The sequence below is a fragment of the Silene latifolia genome, chromosome 10 (genome assembly GCF_048544455.1).
Source record: "Silene latifolia isolate original U9 population chromosome 10, ASM4854445v1, whole genome shotgun sequence".
Taxonomy (NCBI): Eukaryota; Viridiplantae; Streptophyta; class Magnoliopsida; order Caryophyllales; family Caryophyllaceae; genus Silene; species Silene latifolia.
The window spans coordinates 146,656,158-146,682,643 of NC_133535.1; the positions used below are offsets into that span (position 1 = coordinate 146,656,158).

Below are 26,486 nucleotides of genomic sequence, written 5' to 3' on the forward strand. Positions count from 1 at the left end.
ACCGAAAAATGAACCAAAAACGGTGACATCAAACTAACTAAAAATGTAAAAAATCAAGCTAAAATGGTAACAATCATAAAATTTGTTAAAAATTTTGATACAAAAATAAACAAAACTCAACAATAAAGCAAGATCTTCATCGTACAAAAAAAAAAAAAAAAAAAAAAAAAAAAAAAAAAAAAAAAGAGTAAACTTCAAACATTGAATCTAAAAATTAAACAATTACCTACCTCCTTGTTGCTTTTGTCTTCCAATGTTTGTTATTATAAAAGTGATTGTTGTGGTTTATTTTTATTAAGGATGAAGATGAACATAGGGGTTTGGGTGTATGATCTGGCTAAGTGATGAAGTTATAGATGATTGTATTCCAAATGATGATCAAAATTTGACATTCCGTATTATAGGATAAAACTGAATACAACTTACAGTCTACTACCAAATGTTTAGTTTATCGTTTAATATGTGACCAATCTAAATATGGTGACATTTTGTAGAAGGATATATATACGGCTGCAATAGGGAAACTTAATATACATCTCAACATGTTCACAAAATTATTCAATATGTCACAATATGTTACCATTTTAGATAACCTCAATAGAATATACAAATGAAAACAATTATCACTAAAATAGCCACATATTATATTTTGGTACATGTTTACCTAAGTTTTATTATGTGACCTTTTGAAAAGTATAAGTCATCATTTTCAGACAACTAGTATGTGATAGTGTTAATAGAGTACACAAATTAAATTTGGTCACAAACATTTAGGAAATGAAAACATATTTCAGTCTTTTACATGTTTACTTGATTGACCAATTTGTTACCATCTCCCGATGTCTGTAAAATCTCTAAAATTGGTTACAAAGTACTCTAATATATAAACAAGTGAATTCAATATGACATTGTCTTATGTTTTTAATCAAAATTTCATAACATAGAAACAATCTTCGAATTTGATAAAAAACAAAAGGTTATTTAATGGGAATACTCTGAACTATTATGGTCCTTCTCAAAATACTCCATACTTTTATTTAACTACCAACTAATGTACCATTTCTCACCTAGTAGAACACGTGGAAGGGCTACCTATACAACTGGTTGCCTTTGTTTAAAACACACAAATTTACCTTGTTTTTTACTACCTACCTTTGTTAACTTCCTTATTTCTTTCTTTTTTTTACCTTTTCTTCTTCCTTCCTTCCTTTCTTCCTTCCTTCCTTCCTTCTACTGCACACTTCATCACAATTCCCCACCTAATAGATACCTTTCCGTGCACTGACTTTGGTTTATTTTATGAGGCAGGTGCCACAGTAAGAGAATTGCGCCAATTGCGGTATTTTCTTGCTTCATTATGTAGAACTTTTCATTTATAAAGCACCTCCAAACTTCAGTCCACACTTGATATTCACAGCGACTGGTTGTTTTCTTATTTTATGGTGGCTGGTTTTTTTATAAGTCACACTCTTTCCCTATTTTTTCCCCTTATTCCTTCATTAGTTTTAATTGATAAAGCACCTCCTAATTTTTTGATGGAAAAGCATGGAGCTAGATGTTTTTCTTCTACATATTTCTAATGTTGGAAACTTGAGTTTTTTTGCTTCTCCTCAATTTGTGCAAGTTATGTTGACAATTGTGCTAGATTGCACTATAGTGATGTTCATTAACTTTTGGGGAAACCAAATTTTTGAGCTCGTGTAATTTGCAATCTTAGAAATGCCTTCCATGATTCCTTTGTGTATGTCGAAGTATTTATGTACTGGCTTCTAGAATCAAATGGCTATTCCGGAGGGAAAAAAACCCAATATCAATGAGTTTTTGTGCATCTACGAGGAGTCTGTTATCTTAGTTTATCAATAATAGGTGTATAGACTTATAGTAAACTAAAGTCATTCTGGATCCAAGTATCCAACCAGGAGTATCTGAATGTAGTACCCAGATCTGTGATAAAGTATATGGTGACATTTGACCAGCTGTTGCAGCATGTATAAACTTATAACTTACATTACCTAATCCTTCATCGCCATTCACTTGCATCGCCATTTATTGAAGAAATTTGAAGGAGAGAGAGGCAGTATAGTAGGATTAAAAGAGAGAGAGAGAGAGAGAGAGAGAGAGAGAGAGAGAGAGAGAGAGAGAGAGAGAGAGAGAGAGAATTTATATAAGAAGAAATTTGCAGGTAAGCATTAACAATGTAAAGGGAAGAAGATAAAATTCTAAATAAACAAAAAAAGGTGGGTCTCGCCTCATAGTTTACCTGCTACATCAGGTTAAAAAGAGGGCAATTTTGTTACATCGGAGGGAGTGCATTAGTTGGTAGTATTGGTGGTTAAATGAAAGGTTGGAGTATTTTGAGAAGGATCCTAGTAGTTCAGAGTATTCACATTAAATAACCCTAAAAAAAACTGATACAAAGTTTAATAATACATAACAACCCTATAAAGGAAAAATAAACTAAAAATTGAAAAACAAAATCAAACTAAAATTGGTAACAACCACCATAAAAATTCAACAACAACAATGAAAAATAAATTTACCCAAAAAACTGAAATAAAAATGGTAACATAAAAAAAATGTAAAAAATCAAACTAAAACGGTAACTATTATTATTATTATTATTATTATTATTATTATTATTATTATTACTTTTCTTAATTAAATTATTTTTATTATTGTTGTTTGTGCTAGATAAATCTAATACTTTTATTTGATTGAATTCTAATAATATTATGTATTTTTTGCATGGATTTAAAAATAACCCGTGCATTTTTTGCAAGGGATTAAAACTAGTTGAGAATTAAAGGTGACTATGTGTAGTTAACACAACTCATAGTACTTAACAAACTCCATGAAAACTTTTAAGCATAATTAAATATGTGAATTTAGACTTGTATTTCTTGGAAGAAGTGGTAGTTAAGTATTGTTTTTGCGAGTCTAACAAAGTTGTTGACTTTATAACCTTTTTTGAACACTCATATCCAACTCTTTCGATTTGAAAGTCAATGACTACAACTTACCTCGCTGATCCCAAAATATTATAGATTGGTCCTATCCTAAACGCAATTACTAAATTCCGAACACAATTTTACTATATCCTACACAATTTGCCTCCTTTTATTTTCCATCACTACCCCTTTATTCTTTAAAAAAAAAAGTTTTCTACGTTCTCTCCTTCTCCAAACTTAATCAATTTGTTAATAGTTTGAAAATGATGGATTTAAATTCGCACATATTACAAGTAATTTATCTGTTTTATTAACAATTTTACCAGTACACGTTTTTTAATGATTGAAAGAATGTTTCAATTTAAAAAGGGATTTTTTACAATTAGGGTTTGGATTTTTTTGGGGGGGGGGGGGGGGTAGGTTGTTGGACTGGCCGAAAATAGGGTGGTTGAAGAAGTGGCCGGCCGTATGGAAATGGCGTAGATATGGCAAATCGTCCAACAGTAAAGCTTTAATGTTCGGGAGTGTTAATGGTGCTATACGGTAATTACATTGAAGTGATACAATAATCTGTTCAAGATTTGGTCAACATGATAACTGCTTTAATTATGCACTATTTTCTATAAAAAAAATTCCACAATCATCCCCCTCATGCAATATGCTAATTAATTTCGATAGACGATTCAATTTTAGAGTGCTCAGGTTATGAAGGGCAGTTAAGTAGCTGTCTACGATAGCCTGTCCTTGAGCTTCTATGCTCTCCATTTAGACCTGGCAAACGGATCAATCAGGTTGGATCAATTCAGGTCACTCATTGATTCCGAGTTATTTCGGGTCGGGTTAGAGGTCATTTCGAGTTTCGGGTCTGTTTTGATATGTTGGTCGGGCCATTTTCGGGTCAAGCGGGTCGGATTATTTCGGGCCGGGTCATTTTAGGGTCAATGAATAAGAGAGAAAACTCATTTCAAGATTTTTTTGGTTCAATTAGAGTTATATTTTGTCGGGTCATTTTTGGGGTTGGGTGGTTTCGGATCAGGTCGTTTTTGGGCCGGATCAATTACGGGTCAAGAAAGCTCGGGTCATGTTCGGGCCACAATTGGGTGATGTAGTTCAAGTCAATTTCGGGTCTCGAGTCAGCTTTTTCGGGTCGGGTTGCTTTTGCCAGGTCTACTCTCCATACCCGATTATATTACATGCTGTCTGATGGGACGACGAGTGGGGGCGGTGGTGGCCTGGTGGGAGTAGCCTCTTCTATCGTTTTTTTTTTTTGGGATTTCTTGGTTTTTGATTAATGATTTGTCCTCTCCATGTGAATGAGAAATGAGAGGGTTAAAAAAAATCTCCCATTCAGAGTAACTAAACTTTCAGCAATTCTAAATCCTCCTTCTCCCTAAAAAAACAAAACCCTAAATCCTCCTCCTTTGCTGCCGTTGTTCTCCTCCTTCCTCCCACCGCCACCCATCAACCCCTTACCATGTCGCCGGGGATGGGGTCTCTCAAGACCTTTCTCCGGCGACCCGTCTCCTCTCTTCCGATTAACCCTCCTCCCCTTTCTTACCCACACACCCTGTTACGGATCGTGCGGGTCCGCCGTTTCTCTCGGTCTGCGTGGTGTATGTGGGTTGTTCAGGTCTTATCGGACGAGTTTGTTGAGGTGGTGTGGCAGGGTGGTGCTTGGATCTGGCGGTGTTGTGGGTTGGTAGGGAGGCGGTGGCTTCCGTGTTTTTTTCCTGTGTTCCGCTTTGTTTCCTTTATGTTTTTATTTAATTTCCGCTTTCGTTTTTGTTTCGTCTCTCTTTCTGAGGGCTCTGTCCCCGTCTATAGGTGGTGTCCTTCTCTCAGTTTGAGAGCTTTCGTTTTCTGGTTCGTTTGCAGTTTTCTAATAAGTCAGCAGAAGATCAGCGTTGTTATAGATCGTTATACGGTTTTACATATTTTGTCCGATTCATGGCTACAATCAATCACGTCAGAAGAAATGGATACTCGTCAGCCTTTTGCGGCGAATCGATGATAGAGACTCTGTTGCAGTGTTTCATTCTTTGAATGTGAATTTATTTCCTATGGTTGTAATCGATTTGTATCCGATTGAGCTTGACATATATTGTAGATGTCGTATGACTTTTTATTAATGATAATGATCTTTTCTCAAAAAAAAAAAATAAGAGGGTTAAAATTGAAAAAAAAAACCGAAAAATTATGTAGTATTTACCATGTTGTGTATTAAATTTAGCATATACAATCCTAAAAAACTCGAGCCAAACATCACCCTAGAAACTCACTCTCCGACCCTCAATTTCACCTCCCCTCCCTCACTCTCCGCAGACCGCACCTCTTCCCCTCCCCAAATAAACCGTTACAAACTCCCAATCCATTTCCCAAAACAAATAACCGCAACTTTCCCAACACCCTCACCAATTCAACCATAACTCCCCTCATTTTCCAACCCCTCTAAAGTCTAAACCGTCACCAAAACCGTTACCCCAAATTTTCTTCAAAAAACAACAAATCTCTTTTCCACGTCGTTTTCAATTGTCTCCCACCAATTAAAATTATAATTAAAATAAAAATCAAACCAACCTTAATTGACTCTCCTCTCCCTTTCTCTCACCTTACAAATTAATTAAATAATTAAAATATTAAAAATGCTCATTTTTTCTTACATTTTTTCGTGGAACATTTCTCCTCTTATTTTGGAATTCAACAATCATCATTATTATTTTTAATATATATTTGTTTGATTCTAGTTTTGATCGATTTTGATACATGATATGATTATTATATGATGATGGAGAAAATACCGGCGAAATTGATGATCGAAACGGCGGTTAATTCATTATTACCGTCATGGTGGGAGGTTGAAGTTACAGTTGCCGCCGCGTTGTTTGTGATCGCAGCATACTGGTATTTTACCGTTGGTGATCGGAGTAAAAGTAGTGGTGGTTTTGTAATTAGTAGTTGTAAAGATGATGTTCTTGAGGAGACTGATAAGGTAAAAATTTAATGCTTCGTTTGTTTCTTTTTCTTGTTTTGTTTTGTTTTATTTTGATTGGTTGATTGTTTTGGTTTAGTTGCGGAACTAAGAGGGGTTAGTAGGAGCGGTCGTCCCTCTAAATAACGAAAGAATCGAAACTTTTAGTTATAACTTATAATTAAATGTTCGCCTTCTTTCTTTTTTTTTTTTTGTTGCGGAACTGAGGTGGGCTAGCAGGGGCGGTCATCACCCTAACCCTAGTTAACAAAAGAATTGAAATTTTTAGTTAAAATGTTCGATTTTTTTCTCGGTTAATTTATTTGATTAGTAGTTCAAAGATAAATCCTAATTGAAGTCACTGTTTTGGTTGAGTAGATTACATTGACAGTTCTTCAGTTTTTGGAGGAATTGAATTCGGAAATTTTGAGTTATGGTGTTGTTTATACGCCATTGAATTGGTTGAAAGTCGAAATCTTTTGTGTTTCTTGCATGAAATGTTTTTATGAAGTATTGAATTAGATTGAATTGATTGTTCTTTACTTTGTTGAGGAATTAATGTGTAATGTAAGTGAAGTTTGATTTGATTTCGTGATTTTTTGAGTTGTGTGTTATTATACGCCATTGAATTGCTTGAAAGTTCGAACCTGTTATGTTTCTTGCTTGAAATTTTTCGATGGAAGAATTATGAAGTGGTGAGTTGTTGTGTGTTCATGTGTAAGTTCTGTATGATTGGTGTAGTATTTGAGATGGAAGTCTGCCTTGAAGGTTTTGGATAAGAAGTCTCATGGTGACTGTGTAAGGGAAAGGAGTTTGGGCAAAGTGGAATTCACGTGTGATTTTACACTTTTGTGTGAGTGATTGCTATTTGGTGTTGTGGATGGAAGTTGTAGTGGAAATTGCATGTGAAATTTATTGCCTAAACTGCAATCTTGGTTGGTAGCCAACCAAGTCTTGATGTATATTTGTATATGCTTAGTTTAAGAAACGACTCGGTGAGCGACTAACTGATATGCCTCAAGTGCTGCTTTGTGCATGCAGCAGGCAATATTTGCAATACTGTGCAAATTCATTTTTTTTTTTTAAATATTTTATTTTACCCTCGCCTTTTCCTATCAACCCGGTGTTTCATGTTAGCCCTCTTTAAAATATAAAAAGGATTCAGTGCACAATATTTTCATTGGAAATATAAATTTGAATGTAAAAATAGTGCGCCTTCAGTTTGCGGCTTGTGCTCGTCGCCACTAGCCTTTATCATCTCAGCACGTTGCACGCCTTTTAAAACTAAGGTGTATTAACTCATTAACGAGTCTTGAACAAGCGCTCTTTATAGCTTATGATTACTTTAGTTTGTCGGTTACCTAATATTAAAATGTGATGAGGGTAAGGTAGAGTGTGAGGGAGTAGTTGGGGGAAGCTGTCTCCTATATTGGTAGAAGAGCCTAGCATAAGCTCTCTATATCACATTAAGCTTGTCGTTATTAGGATGGAATGATGGTGGGTGGATGACATTTTCTGGCACATAATAGATGTTTCAACCTCTTATTCCCGAATTCTCTGTACTTCAATTACAATGCAGTCCCAAAATTGTGTAGAAGATTAATCTTCTATTCCAAAGAGGTTCTATCTAGCTTAAGGTTTTCTTACATAGTGCAAATCGTGATGGAAGTTAAATGCGTTGAAATTATACATTCATAGGTTGAATAATTCCTCTCTTTGGTAAGTTCTTCGTATTTGGACCCTTATGCTGCAAAAGGGATATGTTATTACTAAAATAGTGCTGATAGGCCTTATGCCTTATCAATTCGTTGACAACCGAGCATGAGTTATGTAATTTTTCTTTCTTCTGTGTATTTTACTTTTATTTCGTAAGTGGATTCTGCATTGTCCTCAGGTGCATTTGTTTTGTAGTTAGATGGCTGAAAGTGTGTATGCCTTTCCTCGTAGCTCTCTTAATATCCCAAACTGCAATTTTTTAGCCTACAGTCTGCTGTATCCAGTAAGATGCTAGTTTGAATAAGTTGTTGATGTTGCGCAAATCTGTAGGGCTAAGCTTCTTTGAAACCTACAAACAATTTTGATGTTTTTGACTAGTGTGTTTTTCGTTTTTCCTTCCCGTGTCCATTCTATAATTTCATGCTGGAAATCAAGTGCTTCCAAAGGTTAAATATTGTGTGTTGTGGGCCTTTTGGCTACATAACATATCGAATAATTTTACTTCTTTGACTTTGAGTTGTGCTATCATTTTTGTAGATTGATCAACTTAAACATGATGCTCAAGCTAAGTTGGGATACTTAATTAAGGTATGTTATGGTGTTCGCTCTCTTGTTTGATAGTTAGAGACTAGTGGCCGAAGCTGTTGATTATCCATAATGCATGTCATGCTGGCCATCCATGGTCTGATTAATTTTTTTCTGTAACAGATTTTGGCATATAATTAGTGACGGTTCCATGCCACTATTCATGTTAGCGGACCGTAAATAGTTTTTGTACTAGGCTTTGTCGATGTTATTGTTGTTGCATTTATGTCACTAGAAGAAAAGAAATGCAAGTACACTTCTTTTCATTAGTCAAAAGGAGAAAATATCAAAATGAAAAATAACAAAAACACTTGAGGCAATTTTATAATACCTAAATCGATTATTTTTCTTTGTCGTATTGAGTTTATGAAATCTGTGACTTTCCAGGTTGGGCTGCAAGCAGCAAAGAATCTCAACGCGGCAAACTTGAATGGTACATCGGATCCTTACGCAATTGTAACTTGTGGATCAGAGAAAAGATTCAGGTGAGCGGAAATAGTTTCATATGTTCAATTTTTCTTCCTCCTTATACGATTGTAATTTCACTGAAAAGATTCAGGTGCTTGGAAATTGTTGAATATATTAAATAATTTTTTTCTCCGCCCAATTACCTACTCCATTCTTGAACTTTAGCATCGGATATGTTAATGAAAACTGTTGATTTTATTGGCTTCTTGGCAAAAATCAAGACTTGGCATTTTTCTGAACAAAATAATCACACGCTTTGAGGAAACACTCCTATCAGTAGTATTACAAGTCTCAGTTTATTCTTTTCAAATCTGAATTTTTCAGCAAAATGCCCAAGAGTGTGCGCATATTATACTGTACACACTTCTACTTGATAGGAAATGTTCGGGTATAGATTATGACTGTCCCCTAAGACCGTTAATTGGCTGTTTGGCTGATACTTTTTGTCAGGAAACTGGGAGGGCCCTATTAGTTATTATCCACATGTTTTGATTTGAATTTTTGGTCTTTGTGTTGCAGTTCGATGGTTCCTGGTTCTAGAAATCCTATGTGGGGCGAGGAGTTTAACTTTAGTGTCGATGAGCTTCCTGCCAAGGTTGTTCCTGTGGTGCCAATTACATTTCCTAATAGTTTGTTTATGTTTTGAGTTCAACAGAATCTCTCTTTTTTTGGTTCCCCTCTCACAATTCCACAAATTGCAATGGTGATTTATATTGATCGTCTTAATGATGATAAAGTTTAGTTTTTTCAGGTTTTGTGAATCAATATAGACGCATCCTTTTTCCTGCATGTATTATCATTTTGAGACTTGTGAATTTTAACTTTAGTTTGATGAGTTGTATGGTGGTGTATATAATCTGTTTCGAAACTGCTGGGCAGATTAATATCACTATATATGATTGGGATATAATACGGAAAAGTGCAGTTCTTGGTTCAGTTACGGTATCAGTGGATTCTGAGGGCGAGACAGCTGCAGAATGGCATTCACTTGACGGCCCTTCAGGAATGGTATATGTCAATTATAATTTATTTAATGTCTTATAGTTTTTCATGTAAAGCAATCTTCTTGGCTAATGGCTGTGTTTGTTTGTCAGGTTTGTCTCAGTTTAAAGACTATTCCAATAAAGTTGTCCAGGTACTACTTTGTTAATCTTTTACGGGTTTATTTCAAGATTACCAATCTGATAGGAAGTATAGATCAGGACTTCTGAATTAGTCTGGTTTCTGCAAAAGCCGCTAGGCAAAACTATTAAATTAGTCATTTCCTATGTCACAAGCCTTGGAAAAAGCAAATGTTTGATTGGAAAATGGTATTTGTAAGATTAATCAACTGCATTTGTGGCACAAATGCCAAATCAGGCAGCCATGACTGATTTTGAGATCCAATCTCAAACTGAAATTTGGTACTAGGATCGAAAGACGTAATGTGGGATTTTCTTTTAAGCTGTTTGAATCCTGTTGTTCAAAGATATTTGTAGGGTTCTTGTGCAAAGTTCCTCACTTGAAGTAGAAGAATGAGGAATATCTTTTTCAATTTATTTATTGAATTAGTTATATTTTGCGAGGGATGGCCAAGGAAACATATATTTGTATAGCTTTATATTTTTGTAGTTCGATAATTGTTTTCAGTTGCACGTAGAGGTCACAGTCATTTATGTAATGCTTAACTGCGTTCTGAATGAAGAGCTCACACTGTTGATTTTTGTCAATACCTGCTTATGATTGTAATGCTCTGATTACTGTGATTTATTTTTGCCTTTCCTCTTATATACCCAAATGGTGCTGCATGCACTTGTTAGTCCTGAACTAGGGTCCAGAACTGTTGGCTTCTGATCATGGTTCAGTAATTTCTAAGGTGCTAATATCTTTATTTGGTTTTAGTTTGCAGAGTGTATGCTTACTATGGGTAACAGTGTAACACGAGGGATAAATAAACTTTATGCTATGAGTTAAGACATGCCCTTGTTGTCAAATTCCTTGTTCTTATGTAGCTTAGAATCTGATTCTTTTTTACAGGGCTCTAAACGGCTACGCTGGAGCAAATGCTCGTAGAAGGATTTCTGCAGATAAACAAGGGCCCACAATGGTCCATCAAAAGCCTGGGCCATTGCAAAATATATTTGATCTACCAGCTGATGAGGTGGGTGACTCTTGAGTTCACGGTACTCTCTTTCATGCACACATAATTTGTTTTTAATATTTTTTTTTGTTTTCAATACTCAAGTTGATTCTGTCAACTTGGTTATAATCTGCTATTGCCTTCCTACAAGAATCAACTTACTGGGAGTTTTTATTTCATTATTTTTTACTATTTTCTAATGAATAATATTAATTAAATGACATTGGAGTGACGCTCGTGCTATTAAGGGAATGACGTCAAAGTTTTTTTCTTTTTTTAAAAAAAAAAAATATTTGGCAGGAGTGTGTTTAGTCCATTTGTTGTTTTTTGCATTGTGGCTGTCGTACCAAGAAATTTAGAGTATTACTAAAGCTGTATTGCTTGCTGTTAATGAATGTTAAAGTCTCTCAGTAAGTTCTGCTTATCTTGATTATGAGCTACTACAGGTTGTTGAGCATAGTTATTCCTGTGCGCTGGAGAGGTCATTTCTTTATCATGGCCGCATGTTTGTCTCTGCGTGGCACCTTTGTTTCCACTCGAATATCTTTTCAAAACAGATGAAGGTTAGCCTTGTTTCACTCAAAAGTATCCTTTAGGAAACTGAAGATTAATGTTAACATGAGAGTTTTTCTGTTGATCCTTATTGTATATATGAATTCGAAAGAAGCTTATTTTCACTTTTGTGGATCATCTGTTTAGGATTGATGCACATTAGGTACGGGACTTATCAGTATGTCGTCATTATCTCTGCCTCTAACTATCTAACTTGTTCCTTCTAGAAGTGGGATCAGGGATGTTGAATAAAGACAACCTTGTTCCCTCGATAAGAAAGTGTACGGTTTCAAAGTGATCCTTGATAAAGCAATCGTCAAGGGTTTTAAGGGACATTTTGATTTGTCCATTTATCTTAAAGCCAAAGATCATTGATCTTTGACTATTGGAGATGGACAGTTTATTTGTATTATGCATTTCAACAGGGGCGGATTTGGAAGGGTAAGTGCCATCACTTGACCCAAAAATTTCAGTTATATGTATAAGTTAGTACCCTTTATATGCAATGTGAAGATACTAGTGTAGTGGTAAGTGCAGGAGACTTGTAGCTCTTAGCCCCGAGTTTGATTCCCACAAGCTACATTATTTTGAATCAAGTATGTATGAGTACCAGTAAATCACGCTTAAAAAAATTGTGCCCTCCCAAACCAAAATTCCTGCGTCCGGCCCTGCTTTTCAATATTCTTAATGGTAAATTTATCCATGTTTCGTTAGAAGTTGCTACCTTAATGATTTTCCCGTGACAAAATGGTTGTTTTAAATTTTCCCTCCAAAACTTTTTTTTTATGACTATCTACCTTATGATTTATTAAAAATTTAAAAGCCTTAAGTCCTTAACTTTATCTTTAATCTTAATCACAAGCAACCACCTCCTCCTCCCAACACCAACCACCATCTCACACCAGATTTGGCCTACTTCTCCGACCTCCTTTTCCAACCACTGCCTTCTCCCGCCATATTTGGTTTACTTCTTCATGAAACCCACTTCCACCAGCCATGCTCTGACTCCCTCACTCTTCAAATCTACATTCTTGGTCCAGAACTAATGATTTTGGAAGTGTATGATGGAGATCTAGAGTGGTAAGTGATGGTTTTCATTAGTTAGATGGTGTGGTTTCAAGGGTTTGATGGTTGTTTTTGGAGGCTAGTGTGAGTGGGGGGATCGTTAGAGCCTCAGAGGTCATTATGGGTGGTGGGTGGTCGTTGGTAGTGGAGATCGTCATGGGTCGGTGGACGACATCTTCTCCTCCCTTTCCAGTGCACTACTGTTGGTGATTTGTAAGGTTGTCATGGTGGTTGTAGTGGTGGTTCTGTAGCGTTGTTTTGGTGGTTAGTTATGCGGATTGCGCCGATGTAATTGTAGGGAAAGTGATTATGATGACAACGGTGGGGATGTGGTGATGAGGAGACGTGTGGTGGCTGTGGGTGTTATGGGGTGGCTTGATGTAGTGGTGGTGGGGATGGTTATGTTGGGGTTGATGGTGTGGTGGGGTTTCATGGTTAGCGAAAAAAAGACGAGAAAGTGGTATATTAGTTGGGGTATTTTGGTTAATTCACTTTTTTTTGTTATTACAGAAAAGGAATCAAGGTATCGACTTTTAAGTTTTATTAACCTGAGGTGTTTTATAAGTTAGCAAAATATTTACTTTTTTTAAGGTAGTATAAGTTTTGAAAATCTGGTATATATAAGGGTGTAATTGAATGTTTCCTAAATATAATGCTTAAAAGACACTTTAACGCATATATCGCACTCTACCTAAAACTTTGGTGTAAAAACAAATGTATAGAGTTGAATGGCAAGGAGGGAATTTTAAGCTGCAGAATTATGCATTTACTATATTGCAGTTTATTAGAGTTGGGGAGGTGTTGTATATTAGAAAGACGATTGCTGTAGTATATCAAATTGTTAACTCTCTTAGTCTCTTTTTGTCGCAGTTTATCATTTCTGGTGAATATAAATGGTAGTTTAAAAAAGCGTGTCACAGATAGCTAATTAGGGATTAGCCGATTAGTGAGGCACTCGCCAAAACCTCCAAGCTATGAAAATCATTTAAAATTCCTCTATTTTTTCATTAATTTTTTTTTCTTCCCTTTTCTTTACACCACTAGTTCCCATTGTTGTATTTTATTTACTTTGTGCTTTGTGCCTCATTGCCTCAATGCACCTCATAGCTTTTGAAACTACAATGTGGGTTACTCACTTTGTTTTACTTGTCCATTAATAGGTGATTATTCCTTTAGAAGACATTGATGAGGTGAGTTCAAATTTTACGACCGCGTATATAGCTAGCAGTACTCATTCGAACTCTCATTGAAATTTTTCACTCTCTCTATGTAGATACGGAAAAGCCAGCATGCTGCCATCAACCCCGCTATCACTATCATCCTTAGGCTTGGTTCTGGTGGGGTTGGGGTACCGCCTTTGGGGAGTTCTGATGGTTAGTGAGGATTGATTGATTCAAGTTTTTAGCTATCTTTTCCTTGGACTTGGTTATCCTCATCTGCCCCTTCTGAGAATATCAAACCTTTTTTTTTGTCAATAGTATTCTTTTAAATGATTGAGGGAAACCTGTCTTTTATTTTGATTTTTGAATATATGATGTCCATGTTAGTTCTTTGTGACACATTCATAAGATCCTTGAGGGCTTTTCAGGTTGAAACTGATGCATGTGACATCCTTCCCACGACCCCACTTTCTTAGAATGTACTCATATTTTTTCTTGTTACATCTTTCAGGAAGAGTGAGGTATAAATTTGCATCTTTCTGGAATAGGAACCATGCTGTCAAAACATTACAGCGTTGTGTGACAAATTTCCGTGCTATGCTAGATGCTGAAAAGAAGGTTTGTTGTTATTTTGACAGAATCCAATTTATCTATTTATACTTCTTATTTATTGTCGGGAAATCTTTACACAAGCTTAATGGCAAACTTTTGAGCTATGCTAGACTTGTGTCATTTGTCCTTATCTTATCACTTTGACAAGTTCAAAGATGTGTTAATGGCTTGAAAATGAAGAGGGAAAAAGGCTGCAGTTTGGAAAATCGACCTTTTCTGTTGGTGTTCATGAAGGAATTGTCAATGATGCTATTTGTGTGCACTATGTTGCTCAGACTTGCTTCTAATGATTTGACGTGGGTGTTGAGTGTATGTTATGTAAAATTTGTAGTTTCCAACTACAAATGAAGTGTCTTGTCATATCCATGTATGAGTGTTAACCATCAGCCACGGGTGTGCGAGATGTTATGAATGGTCAGAGTAACATAGCTTCGTTCGTGAGATGTGTGCGTTCGGCCGTTCGCTTCGCAAGATACTGTGCTGCTAGAGCCAAGTGTTCCATGGAACTAGGTTAGCCAATCCGATACACCTTGTTTGGAGCAACAATACCAAGACCAACAAAATCTTGTGAGGGAAGAGATGGAATAATGCCGTGTTTTGAGATTGACAGGGCAAGTTAAAACTAGTTGTGGATTAAAATTGCTCAGGCAGGATTGTAGCAAGTAAGAAACTCGAATGCTTAAGGTTGTACACCTGGGTAATATTATGTGATTCACAAATACTCTACCTTTTTTTTTTTGATTTTTTATGAAGATATTGATCTATGAGATGATTTTTCTGCTACTATATTGCTTGTTATACTAGGTAGCTTTACGAACATAAAGGGTATACTGTGAGGGAATTTGGAACACTGGTGGATGTGTAAAATTCGTATCTTTGATTTTGGCTTTTATATAAAACTAGTAAGTCTTGTTATTGGCTATGTTCAGCTTTACTGGCTACAAATTTGGAAATTGCTTGCATTGTTCGTTACAGTACTTAGTGCTTTATAGACTGAACCATGGCGGTGCTGGAAACTAGCCTTAATAGCAAGTTGTGGCTCATTTCTCAGGTAGCATAGTAAAGCACACATAACAGATAGACATTCACAGATAAATGAATAGTTTCGTTGAGTCTTATTATTGTTCCTATTGTTCTATGGAAGTGTTGAATGCCAAATTAATGATTTTCATCTCTTTGGCCAACAGGCAGTTGCACTTTCAGCACTTCGTGCACATAGCACTAATAGCAGTTCTTCACGAGCCACTCGAAAGCAGCCTAAAGTAGTTGAAGAAAGTCTACCCAAGATTGACAAGTTTCAACCTTTTGTCAAAGAAGAAGCCTTAGTTAGTGTATATAATGTATGGCAACAATTTTATCAACAATATTTGGTGCAAAATCTTTTGATAATATGCTGCTAGTAATTCTGATTAAACCTTCTGTTTCCAGGATGTTTTTCCATGCACAGCGGAACAGTTTTTTAATTTATTGTTCAGTGATGATTCAAACTATATAAACGAGTATCGTTCAGCAAGAAAAGATTCTAATGTTGCTGTAAGTTTTTTTTCATCTCTTATTTTATAATTGAACACCACGATGGAGGTGACGCACTGACGCCCATTTACATTTGGTTTTAAAAGCATTACTTTTCATTATGATTCCTGTGCAAAGCAATGAGGCGAGATCTTTCGCACTACTTCAAGTGCTACCTTGAAACCATCTTTTATGCTATAGTAATGTCACTTCTCTCCTCTCAATGTCTGTAACTGACGTAGAATTTGAACCACCTTAACCTGTGTGAAATCCATTCTGGAGGAGAGTTTAATATTGAAGCCTCCAGTGTCTTGTCTCTTCAAACACACTTACAATTTCGAATACCACTGTAGTAGTTACTATGAAATCTTACACCTTTTTCGGCTACAATTTCGAATACCACTGTAAAATTTTGGCTGCCTGAGTGGCTGAGTGAAAGATTTCTACGTAGAATTGGGCTTAGAAGCGTTGTCAGAACAGTAGTGACTTGTTCTCCCTCTTGAAATAGACCAAGTTAACATATCCTAATTTGCTCTCAGCTTTAGTAGTTGTCTGTAGTTTCTTTCAATTTTATTGTTGAGTGTTGACATGACAGATGATTTGTTATTCATTTGAACTTTCATTTGTTTTCCAGATAGGGCAATGGCATGCAGCAGATGAATATGACGGATTAGTTAGAGAACTAACATTTCGATCTTTATGTAAAAGTCCAATGTGTCCTCCAGACACTGCCATGACAGAGTGGCAGCATGTAGTTCTCTCCCCGGAAAAAACGTTACTGGTGTGCCTGTCTACACTAAACTCTTTCATATTTTACTGTATTTTCCTCACTTGTGGTGATCATTCCATATGCACTTCTTATTTTAGGTGCTTGAGACGGTGCAACAGGCACATGATGTTCCATTTGGATCCTACTTTGAGGTACACTGATTATTTATGAGCTTGTACACCTTTTTTTTTTAACTCAGATTATGTTGTAATCCTGATGAGTTGCTTAAATTTGGTATGAATGGATGATGTTGCTAGAGTATCGTCTTTAATAAGATGAAGGTTGGGAGCCCTTTTAGTGATTCAAAGTCGTCTGAATCTTGTTGATGCATTGTCGAGTAGTTATTTGTGCTTGCTCTTGTGTAGCTTAGTTTCTAACTTCAATTTTCACTGACAATTCGTTCATTGTTGAGTTTAATTTTGATTGGTGTTTTTGTGCTTCGATTGTCTGATGAAATGAATGTCTGTGTGAGAGGATTAATAGATTTTGAATGTAAGGAATTTTTTTCCCCGTTTAAACAACATTACACCGGTGCCGCAAACGCTCCTTGCATATGAGAAGGTAAGGAGGAGAGGTAGGACGTAGATAGCTTATAAAACTTCCTTGTAACTTCTCAAGACCCTTACTGGATAAACCCAAAGCCTCTTTCACCCCAAAACAGGAGGGAGACTACAAGTTGGCTGCATTTTACATGTTTATCCAATATAAGGTTCAACATTTTGGTAGATTGTTTTTATCCTTGTTAAATTATCATATTTGAAAGGATCACTTTGATATACCGCTAATCTGAAGTTGTGTTCTGGACACATTTGGTCAATGAGTGCTTTGGCTGTATTCTTGTTGACCAAAAAAACAATTGTTTTACTTCGCATGTTTTTGAACTTACTTTTAATGAGTGCATGCTTTTGATGTTGTAGGTGCATTGTAGGTGGCGTGTTGAAACCACGTCGAACTCTTCCTCAACCATAGACATAAGAGCTGGTAATTCTTGTGCACATATTTCTTTTTTTATTTTTATTTTAATATCCATCTTTCTATCCACCTTTTAAATCCTTCAATCTTCGTGCATTTAGTTTTTGAAGATTATATTGTTTTCTAAGCAGTTAAAATTTCGAATTTTTTTCAAATTTCGCTTATGGCATTACTTGTTTGCCCCACTGAGATTTTTCGCCCCCCTAACTAGAAATTCGGGCTCCGACACTGTTCCGTATATCATTTGCAAAGAGCCGTAACATATCTTTCATGGAGTGCTCTGAATATAGACTCATTGACTAGATTGAGTGTGCTGAATTTCATTAGTTCAACTCTTCAATGTACCCTCATGTAGGGTCTTGTAATTTGATTCCACAATAGCGAGACTGTGTCCAAGAGATGATATGCTGGGCTGATGCTCTGGATACAATTCTTGTGGCACCTATTATTGACAATTTGGAGACAGATATTTAATAAACGTTGTGCGGCCACTCATGTTCTATTACTTATGTAAGCAATGACCAAGAACGGAAATAAGTTCATTTAACAGACAAGTGCAAATTAGGCCAAGATGTTGAACCATGATAGTGTCGGCTTCTTCCAGTACCAAACTACCAATACATCATAGGCGATACAATACAAATAGGCCGAGATTTTGAATGCTGATAGTTAAGACTTGGCAATGAGTCTGTCTGGCTTGCCCACCATGGTTTTTAACACTCATTTTATGAATACATCACTATTTTCTCCTACAGATGATTGGTGTGGTAGAATCTTACTTTTTTTTTTTTTTTAAATATTATACGAAGACATGTAACATGCAGAAATTGACATTCTGTTCTGCTGAAACCCTCCAATAGGTGCTCACTTTAAGAAATGGTGTGTGATGCAATCTAAAATCAAATCCGGGGCAGTTGACGAGGTATGCCTGCCTAGTCTTTTCACCTTAAAAGTTTAAAAAGTGAGCATCATGTGATTTCAATGACGAAACGCGGTGAGGTACATACTGGTTAAAATGCTTTGGGCACCTAAAGCGTGAAGCTAGTTAAACACACTTCTACTCATTTTTCATATTTTGTTTATTCTAGCTTTTTTATACCAATTATTCGTAGATTTTACTTCTTTATCTTTACCCTTCACGGTTTTTTATTATGAGATACGCAAGCTGTCACCAAAAATATTGTGTGAGGCGCACGCCTTTACTTAGCGTGTTGTCTCCATGGACAGGTGTTGCCTGGGAGCACCTCACATTTTCTGAAACTAATATTTTTCCGTTATTTAGTACTTAAAAACAGTTGCATATGACCAACTGCTGTAATTCCAATCTATGTCACTCCGACTCTCCGTATGGGTACTCATTATAGTAGCTTTACATAGTTTGCGGATGAAGAGAGACTCAATCATTTTGTGTGTTAATTTCCATTGCAGTACAAAAGAGAAGTGTTGTTCATGATAGAGAAAGCTACTTCTTATATCATGACCAGAATGAACTCAGACGAAGTTGACACTGCCCTGACACCCGCTTCTCAAGAAAATGCATGAGTGGAAGTGGTGTCACCTCTTTGCTTACTTCAGTTTTGATCCTTAGTAGATAGGGTTAGTTATGTGTATTTATTTACCTTTTTTTTTTCTTTCGGTCTTTGAGTATAGAAAACTATAAGTCGGTAGATCCTTAATTGTTGTCGATATTACCGACAATATAATTTGTAGTACCAAGAGACTTGCTGAATAGCATGATAATTGTAAATGCATCATGTTTCGCAATGAAGCAAAGCTGTTGAGTTGTTGTCATGGCTACCTGTATATATGGATACATTTATCTTGTACTATTATACGAAGCTTTTTTTTTTTTCTCTGAGATCAGATTTATCCACAGAAGCATCGTGTAATTATCAAGTATTACCTTCTTATTGTTCAAACTAGTTTTGTGCCCCGTGAAATTCACGGGATGTTTCATTGAGAATTGCAGCAAATACCCTGGGATAGCTGTAAACAGCCTAACAGGTCATTTATTCAGTTTCTCCATGGGCGATTACTAAACTCCATCTCAACCTCTGGTGATTTATGTGCACTACATCCACCAAAGTGAGACAAATGTTTAACAAAGATTTCGATGAAGAATTTATCCTCTGCATTTCTGCCGGACTAATCAGCTTGCAGAAAATGTGTTAAAAGGTGTAGATGCATTATGATGTGTTGGGGACTCGGGGTAACGCCTAAGGTGTAGATGCATTATGATGTGTTGTTCAAGTCTTTTTCTCGGCCCTTTTGGCAAGTATACTTTGAGAACGAATGCTAAGGGATCATTCCTATATTAAAAAGAGTAAATTATCAAAAACTACCTTTTATATACAACTTTTTAAAATTTACTCCCTTTTAAATTTTTTTTTAAAAATTACTACCTTTAAACGCACTTTTTTTAAAAATTGCTACCAAACTTCTATTTTTGTGTTTTTGTGACGAAAATGCCCCTAATCTTTCTAATTGGGCAGAATTGGGTCATTTTGTTTGCTTCATATCTAGAGTTTTACATAGACAAAAATTACGTTCTTTATACGGATAGAATCTTGAAGAAGTCTACTTTCCAATGGCGTTGGAATCAATAAGTTTTACCGTGTGAATTTTGCCCAACGAGCCTTCAAAGACTGATACGATTTTAAGACCGAAATTCCTGTTTTCCGTAGTTAAGTGTCGATATTGAGGAGCCATTTCCATGGTGTTATTTTGATTTAATGTAAACGCCCTTTCACATGGTTGTAGCCCTTTGAGTCTAGTTTCCGAATTGGTAAGGTAGACTTCTGGGTGATTTGTAGTTTGTCGGGAATCGCAATTCTCGTGGAAAGACGCAAATCTGTCATAAAATCGTATCAGTCTTTGAAGGCTTGTTGGGCAAAATTCACACGGTAAAACTTATTGATTCCAACGCCATTGGAAAGTAGACTTCTTCAAGATTCTATCCGTATAAAGAACGTAATTTTTGTCTATGTAAAACTCAGGATATGAAGCAAACAAAATGACCCAATTCGCCCAATTAGAAAGATTAGGGCATTTTCTCACAAAAACACAAAAATAGAAGTTTGGTAGCAATTTTTAAAAAAAGTGCGTTTAAAGGTAGTAATTTTTAAAAAAAAAATTAAAAGGGAGTAAATTTTAAAAAGTTGTATATAAAAGGTAGTTTTTGATAGTTCATTAGATATTACTCCGTAGAAATGATCTTATTATTCCTAATCATTTCAATTTCTTATTTAAAATATATTTAACCTGTTTTTAAAAAAGATATTCGTCTTAAATTCTTAGGGTTCGTTTGGTTCAATGCTTAGGAAAACTATAGAATTATGGGGTTCCAATTTCATACCTTTTAAAATATGTTTGGTTCATTAGAAAAATAAATATAAAGGAATGAGGTTAGAATTTGTTAGAACACATTGGATTGATGATGCCAAGTCCCTTTGTTATTTGATTGTTTGCTCTTAGTTGAAATAATTAATGAATAAAGCAATCAAATGGACTTTCAACAATGATTCAAGATGATCAAGCTAATCAAGGAAGTCAAGACAATGATATTTTCCAAGCCTTAGTCGACATATGTAAGAGTAAGTGTAACATTCTCATTTAAGTCAAGTAATGGCAAAACCATGCAACAGTACGCTGTACTGTGGTTTCTGGTACTATCATACGGAGGAGTAATTTCGACCAAATGTTTTTAAGTGTCAAAACTTTGCAAACTTTAAACCTTAAACATTTGAATTTTCAAAAGCTTGAAAATAATCTGAAATTTTGGAGTCACAAGCCCACTTGACTAAGCCTCTAGATTTGTGCAAACACCTTTTACCAAAATGGCAAAAAAGACTTGTCAAACTTCTAAAATAAGAAAAGTTTTTTGCCATTTCGGTAAATTGTCACATGTTGAGTGTAGAAGCTTAAGTTTTCTGATTTCTTAAGCCCCAAGCCTATAAATCTAACACTTACCATCACTCAAAACTATCATTTTAATATTGGATTTAATTCTTCAAAGTTTACTTACCTTAGACTAAATCCACTATAAATAGAGTGTCTTAGTCACATTTATTTCTCAAGACTTCCAAAGCATTTATTGTAAAAACCTTGCAAATCATTTGTGCATTTAAAGCTTTGTTCTTCAAGTATTTGCAAAACGTTTTTCTGATTTTAAGTCTTCAAAATTGTTTTCGAAAAAGCTGTAAAACCTCCAAGTATCAGTTCGCTGTACTGTGACATAATGAGTTTGTTTCATGATTCTCGTGTTAGATCTTCATTGTGATCTCCATGTTTATTTAGTGAACTTTTGAGATTCAAGATTCTGTAACACCTTGAGATAGAACCCATAAACTCTTGAAGCGGAGTAGCTTTAAGTTTGAGTGCAACCGGAGTAGGTTGGCGAGTTATTTTCATTGTAAGGGGTTTAGTAAGTTTGAGTAAATTTCTAAACAAGCAATAAAATAACGGTTGGACGTAGGCCTCGGAGTAGAGGCTGAACCAATTTTTAAAATGTCGTTTGTTTGTTCATTTACTTTTACGTTCTTCCACTTTGTTATTTCTCGCATGTACCTAATCAAGTTCTGTGTCACAGTCACCTATACCGTGACATAGAACTGCTGTACCTTCTTGTGAACTTACATTCAATTAAGTTTCTCAAGTTTTGTACTTCACTATTCTTAGTTTAAAGTATTTAATTAACTAAGTTAAGGATAAAATTTTAAAAGGTACACCTAATTCACCCCATCCCCCTCTTAGGTGTTAATCGTTCTTAACTCTTCAATTGGTATCAGAGCCTCGTGCTCTTGATATTGGTTAAATCCAAAGAGTTGATCCTATAGTTATGGACGATTCAAAACACACTAAGTATCCCATTTTCAAGGGAGAAAACTATGCCTTGTGGAAACATCGTGTGACACCCTTAAATTTTAGCCTAAAATAAAGACGTAAATTCTACGGAAAAACTGACAGGATATGTTTGTAATTGGTTCAACTAGACAAAACCTGTAATTTTTAGAACTTTCCTAAACCAATCACAAACATTTCCAACATTCCCAAGAGGAGGGTGCCAAAACCTGCAATGCTAACGAACTAATTTACATGCCATAGCTAACGATAAGAAAATATAATGATACAACCCAAGGAAAAAGAGGGAGACATATGTCCCTTCAGAATATATACAAAACCAAAAGTTAAAAGGTTTACAATAAAAATAGCCAAAACTAGGTCCAAGGTTCTCTTGCTCACTAGCTCGTCCGTGAACCCCAACTAAGCATCAAGTACCTGTCAATCGCATTTTATACAAACACGAAAGCCACAATTCAGTGGAGAGTAACTTCGAGTCCTCCCAGCCACGAAACGTCAAATTTAATGTAACATGTAATGAAACATGTAAACTATTTGAAAATTTAATCTAATTTCCAAGTATTCTAACATATGAATGCTAAATTGACTAATTTAAACTATCATGTGAAAAATATAACAAGTAGTAATCCAAACTCTATCAACCATAGCCGGCTTGCATCTCACCTTCTATGATTCATAGAATCATCAAACAAGAAAGGCAATATATCAAAGACAGGCATAAGTTCTTAGTACCGTCAATAGTCACTCAGAATCGAGTCTATACCACGAGGTAGAGAAGGTAATCGAACCGGTATCTTGGCTCTGCGGTTAATATTAATAAAACATGGCCAAGACACAACACAACCCTAGCCTAAAATCTGCGCAGACCTAGACATGCGGATACACACCACCGCACCCAAGACCCACAATTTTTCTAAAACAAAGTGAGTACCCTAAGGAGTCCACCAAAGGGTTGGCTAGTACTTAAGCTGACCACTTACTATCAAAATAAGTAACGAGGTCATGCCCCAACTTGGATATAAATCCACTAGTCAGGAACACAAAGGCTATTAAGCAGTGAACATATACTCGTCAGAGACTATAAAGACCTATCTATGACAAACACAACAACCTGCAAGAGATATTCAATACCCATTCCAATTCTAGCAATTTTAACAATATTAAAGGCTTCAGGGAGTCTAGGGCCGTTTCTACAATATAAGAACTATTAAATTCAATCAACTTTACATGTGAACTAAAACTTGATAAATGGCCTAAAACAAGAAAAAGGCCGATTATCCAATTCATATAAAATTTCATCCAACCGAATTTTTACCCGCAACCCCAGCCCTGCGACAGTGCACGGTTAAATTGCGGGCCGACCAATCACTCAATTAATCGACATCGCATCGATCAAAGGGACTACGGCTCAGTTTTCGGCACAATCAACAAAACATTACAATTATCGCTATATAATTCATTCTGAGCCTAATCTTTACAATTTCATTTTCTAACCTATACTAACATGTGCAACTACCAATCTAAATATAATTTTTACCTTTAACATAATTTTTACTACTAATTTGATTTAATTCAAAAGTTTAACCATATGTTACTTATTCTAATTATATCATTAATGAACCTAAAATGACGAACAATGCATGGAAAACCGCGAAACAAGTAACGGATCGACCGGACTGACCATGGGCTCACTGCCGCCGCCGCCACCCCCACACTTCCATTTTTCCGTTTTGTTCAAGATAAGACCGTCTGAAACATAATTAATCGTCCCCAATACTAACATATTAACTTAAACTATCCAAAGGACATGAATTAAACATGCATGCAATCATTTTAACATGTGAAATTAACTACTTAATTAAAAATCACAAAAACATACAAAAATCAAAGATTGTGACGATTTTTCGTCGAGTAACTCGAAATATGTTACCTTAAGCTAGAAAATGAGCAATTAGCACCTTAAACCCAAACCCTAACAAGCAACTAGCCGCTATCCTCGACAATATACGAGTCCCCAAACTCGTCCTCCAATTCTTCACCTAATTAAACAATAAAAACACAATATATAAGTATAAATACCGAAATTTACCAAAATTCGTCTTAAAACAACTTCAAGAAAACTGAAATTAAAACATACTAGGTTGTAGATCTCAACGAGAGGATTCCGGAAATGTAAATTTTGCGAAAATCCGATAAGAAATGAGGAAGTTATGTCGAATTTTGACTTAAAAAGCTTGAGTTTTATATAAATGGTGTTTTTGGAAAAGTTGAGGATGATGAAACAAGAAAATCAGAAAAAAGAAAGGTAGGGGGAGGGGGTGCCGCGGGTTAGAGGAGAAAGAGAGGAAAGGTGCGGATTTAGTCGGGATTTTACGAGTCGGTTTTGGCTCGTTTCGATAATAATTAAAACCGTAGGTCAAATGCAAATTCCGACAAGACCAAAGTTCTTAAACACGAGATTACAAGAAAATTGAATACTCATACGACCCATTTCCAAATTCGTTTACCCAATGTTCAAAAGAATTGTCATTTTCCTCCCGATACGCCCTTATTTCGAAATAAAAAGTTTTACACGGTTTAAACTATTTTTAAACGTTTCGAAACTATCAAAATAAATATTTTTCTTCAAAATATAATAAAATTATATTTCTTTGAATTATTTTTACTTTAAATACATTAATGTCAAATTTTACTTGATTAATTAATTATTTTCGAAATATATTAACGGTCCGAAATTACGGGGCGTTACACATCGCATGGAGCACTATGTCAAAAGTGCGGACTATGAATGTTGGTTAATCATTCAAAAGGGTCCCCTCAAAATCGAAGTGACTAATGCTGATGGCACTAGCTCCTTGAAAAGTGAGGATAAGTATGTTGAGGCCGACTATAAGAAAATCGAGAAAAACTCTAAGGCCATGTCCATTCTTCAATATGGGATCGGTGACCAAGAGATTAATCGTATATCTGGATTTGCTTCGGCCAAAGAGATTTGGGACACCCTAAACCTTGCTTATGAGGGAACGTCACAAGTCAAGAAATACCGTATTGATCTTCTCATGCAACAATATGAGATGTTCAATATGGAACGAGATGAGTCAATTAATAGTCTGTCCTCACGTTTTTCTAGTATTGTCAATGACCTTAAGAGTCTAGGTAGGAGTTTTCAATCCGAGGATTTAGTCCGTAAAATTCTTCGTAGCCTAACTGAAAAGTGGCAACCGAAGGTTACGGCTATTGAGGAAGCTAAGGACCTTTCTGTGCTCACCCTTGATGAACTTATGGGCTCACTTATGGGCTCACTTATGGCTCATGAGTTAACTCTCATGAATCGTTCTAGTGAAAGCTCTAAAGGGAAAGGACTCGCTCTTAATGCTCTCTCAAGTGATGAGGAGGATGAAGATGATGAGTTTGCAATGTTCACCAAAAACATTGTTGGCATGATCAATGGTCGAAACTCTGAAAGGTATCGCAACAACTCTAGTAAATGCCGTTTTCCTAAGAGAAGATTTAACTCTACTGTTGGTTGCTTTAAATGTGGTGACAAAGGTCACCAAATCAAGGAATGCCCAAAGTGGAACGATATCAAATCTAAGGAAAAACGTGACTTTGCAAAACGTGATTACAAAAACAAAGTAATGACTGCTATTTGGGGCATGTCTGATTCTGAAGAGGACGATGTCCTTGAGGATGAATTAGACGCCAAACTTAGCATCTCGTCTTGTTCCTCAAAAAATTCTTCCAAATCATTCAAGAAAGAAGACATCAAGTGTCTTATGGCTCACTCCGCGGATTCAAACTCTGATTCAGACCATGAGGTAATTAAGCTCAAGAAAAAGGTTCGATCTTTCTCTAAATACAAAGTTTGTCTCCTCCTAGATCAATTCATATATAAATGTCGTGTCCAAACTAATAAGTTGGAAGCTATGCAAATCGAAATTGAGGACATAGCTGAGGAAAATGTAGTCTTAAAGGAAAGTCTAAATGAGAATGATCAACCTAGTTCAATGTTGAGTCTTGAGAAAGAAATCAAAAAACTTCGAAAACAAAATCTGTTTTTAGCCAACAAAATCGATGAAACCAATGCAACAGATCCTTGCACTGTTGCATCCAGTTCTAACAAAGGAAATGTGTCATCACTAACTCAAGAACGTGATCAACTTTTGATTGACTTAGCTAC

The 26,486-nt window shown here is 35.8% G+C and overlaps 1 protein-coding gene across 2 annotated transcripts; it reads left to right on the forward strand.

The window, feature by feature from the left end:
- The first annotated feature begins 5,325 nt into the window (after window positions 1-5,325).
- Window positions 5,326-19,237, forward strand: LOC141606238 (BAG-associated GRAM protein 1). 2 transcript variants are annotated; one of them, XR_012526611.1, is made up of 18 exons: window positions 5,326-5,937; window positions 8,170-8,220; window positions 8,605-8,702; window positions 9,205-9,280; window positions 9,565-9,693; window positions 9,780-9,820; window positions 10,702-10,825; window positions 11,251-11,367; window positions 13,582-13,611; window positions 13,695-13,794; window positions 14,093-14,199; window positions 15,381-15,533; window positions 15,622-15,726; window positions 16,340-16,486; window positions 16,573-16,626; window positions 17,392-18,208; window positions 18,256-18,368; window positions 18,875-19,237. XR_012526611.1 is itself a non-coding variant. In XM_074425294.1 (18 exons), the coding sequence occupies exons 1-18, from the start codon at window positions 5,728-5,730 to the stop codon at window positions 18,986-18,988; spliced, it is 1,782 nt and encodes a 593-aa protein (XP_074281395.1). In that variant the 5' UTR covers window positions 5,356-5,727; the 3' UTR covers window positions 18,989-19,237. The 2 variants fall into 2 exon arrangements, 1 of the variants encoding a protein (XP_074281395.1); XM_074425294.1 differs by having other exon boundaries at window positions 5,356-5,937; window positions 17,392-17,455; window positions 18,307-18,368.
- Window positions 19,238-26,486: the final 7,249 nt, after the last annotated feature.

What these genes read in the sequence shown, in the direction of transcription:
- LOC141606238 (XM_074425294.1), top strand. Translation starts at nt 5,728, where the DNA reads ATGATGATGGAGAAAATACCGGCGAAATTGATGATCGAAACGGCGGTT. An exon ending in TTGACGGCCCTTCAGGAATG is followed by an intron (nt 9,694 to 9,779) that starts GTATATGTCAAT and finishes TTTGTTTGTCAG; the next exon opens with GTTTGTCTCAGTTTAAAGAC. An exon ending in CATTTGGATCCTACTTTGAG is followed by an intron (nt 16,627 to 17,391) that starts GTACACTGATTA and finishes TTGATGTTGTAG; the next exon opens with GTGCATTGTAGGTGGCGTGT.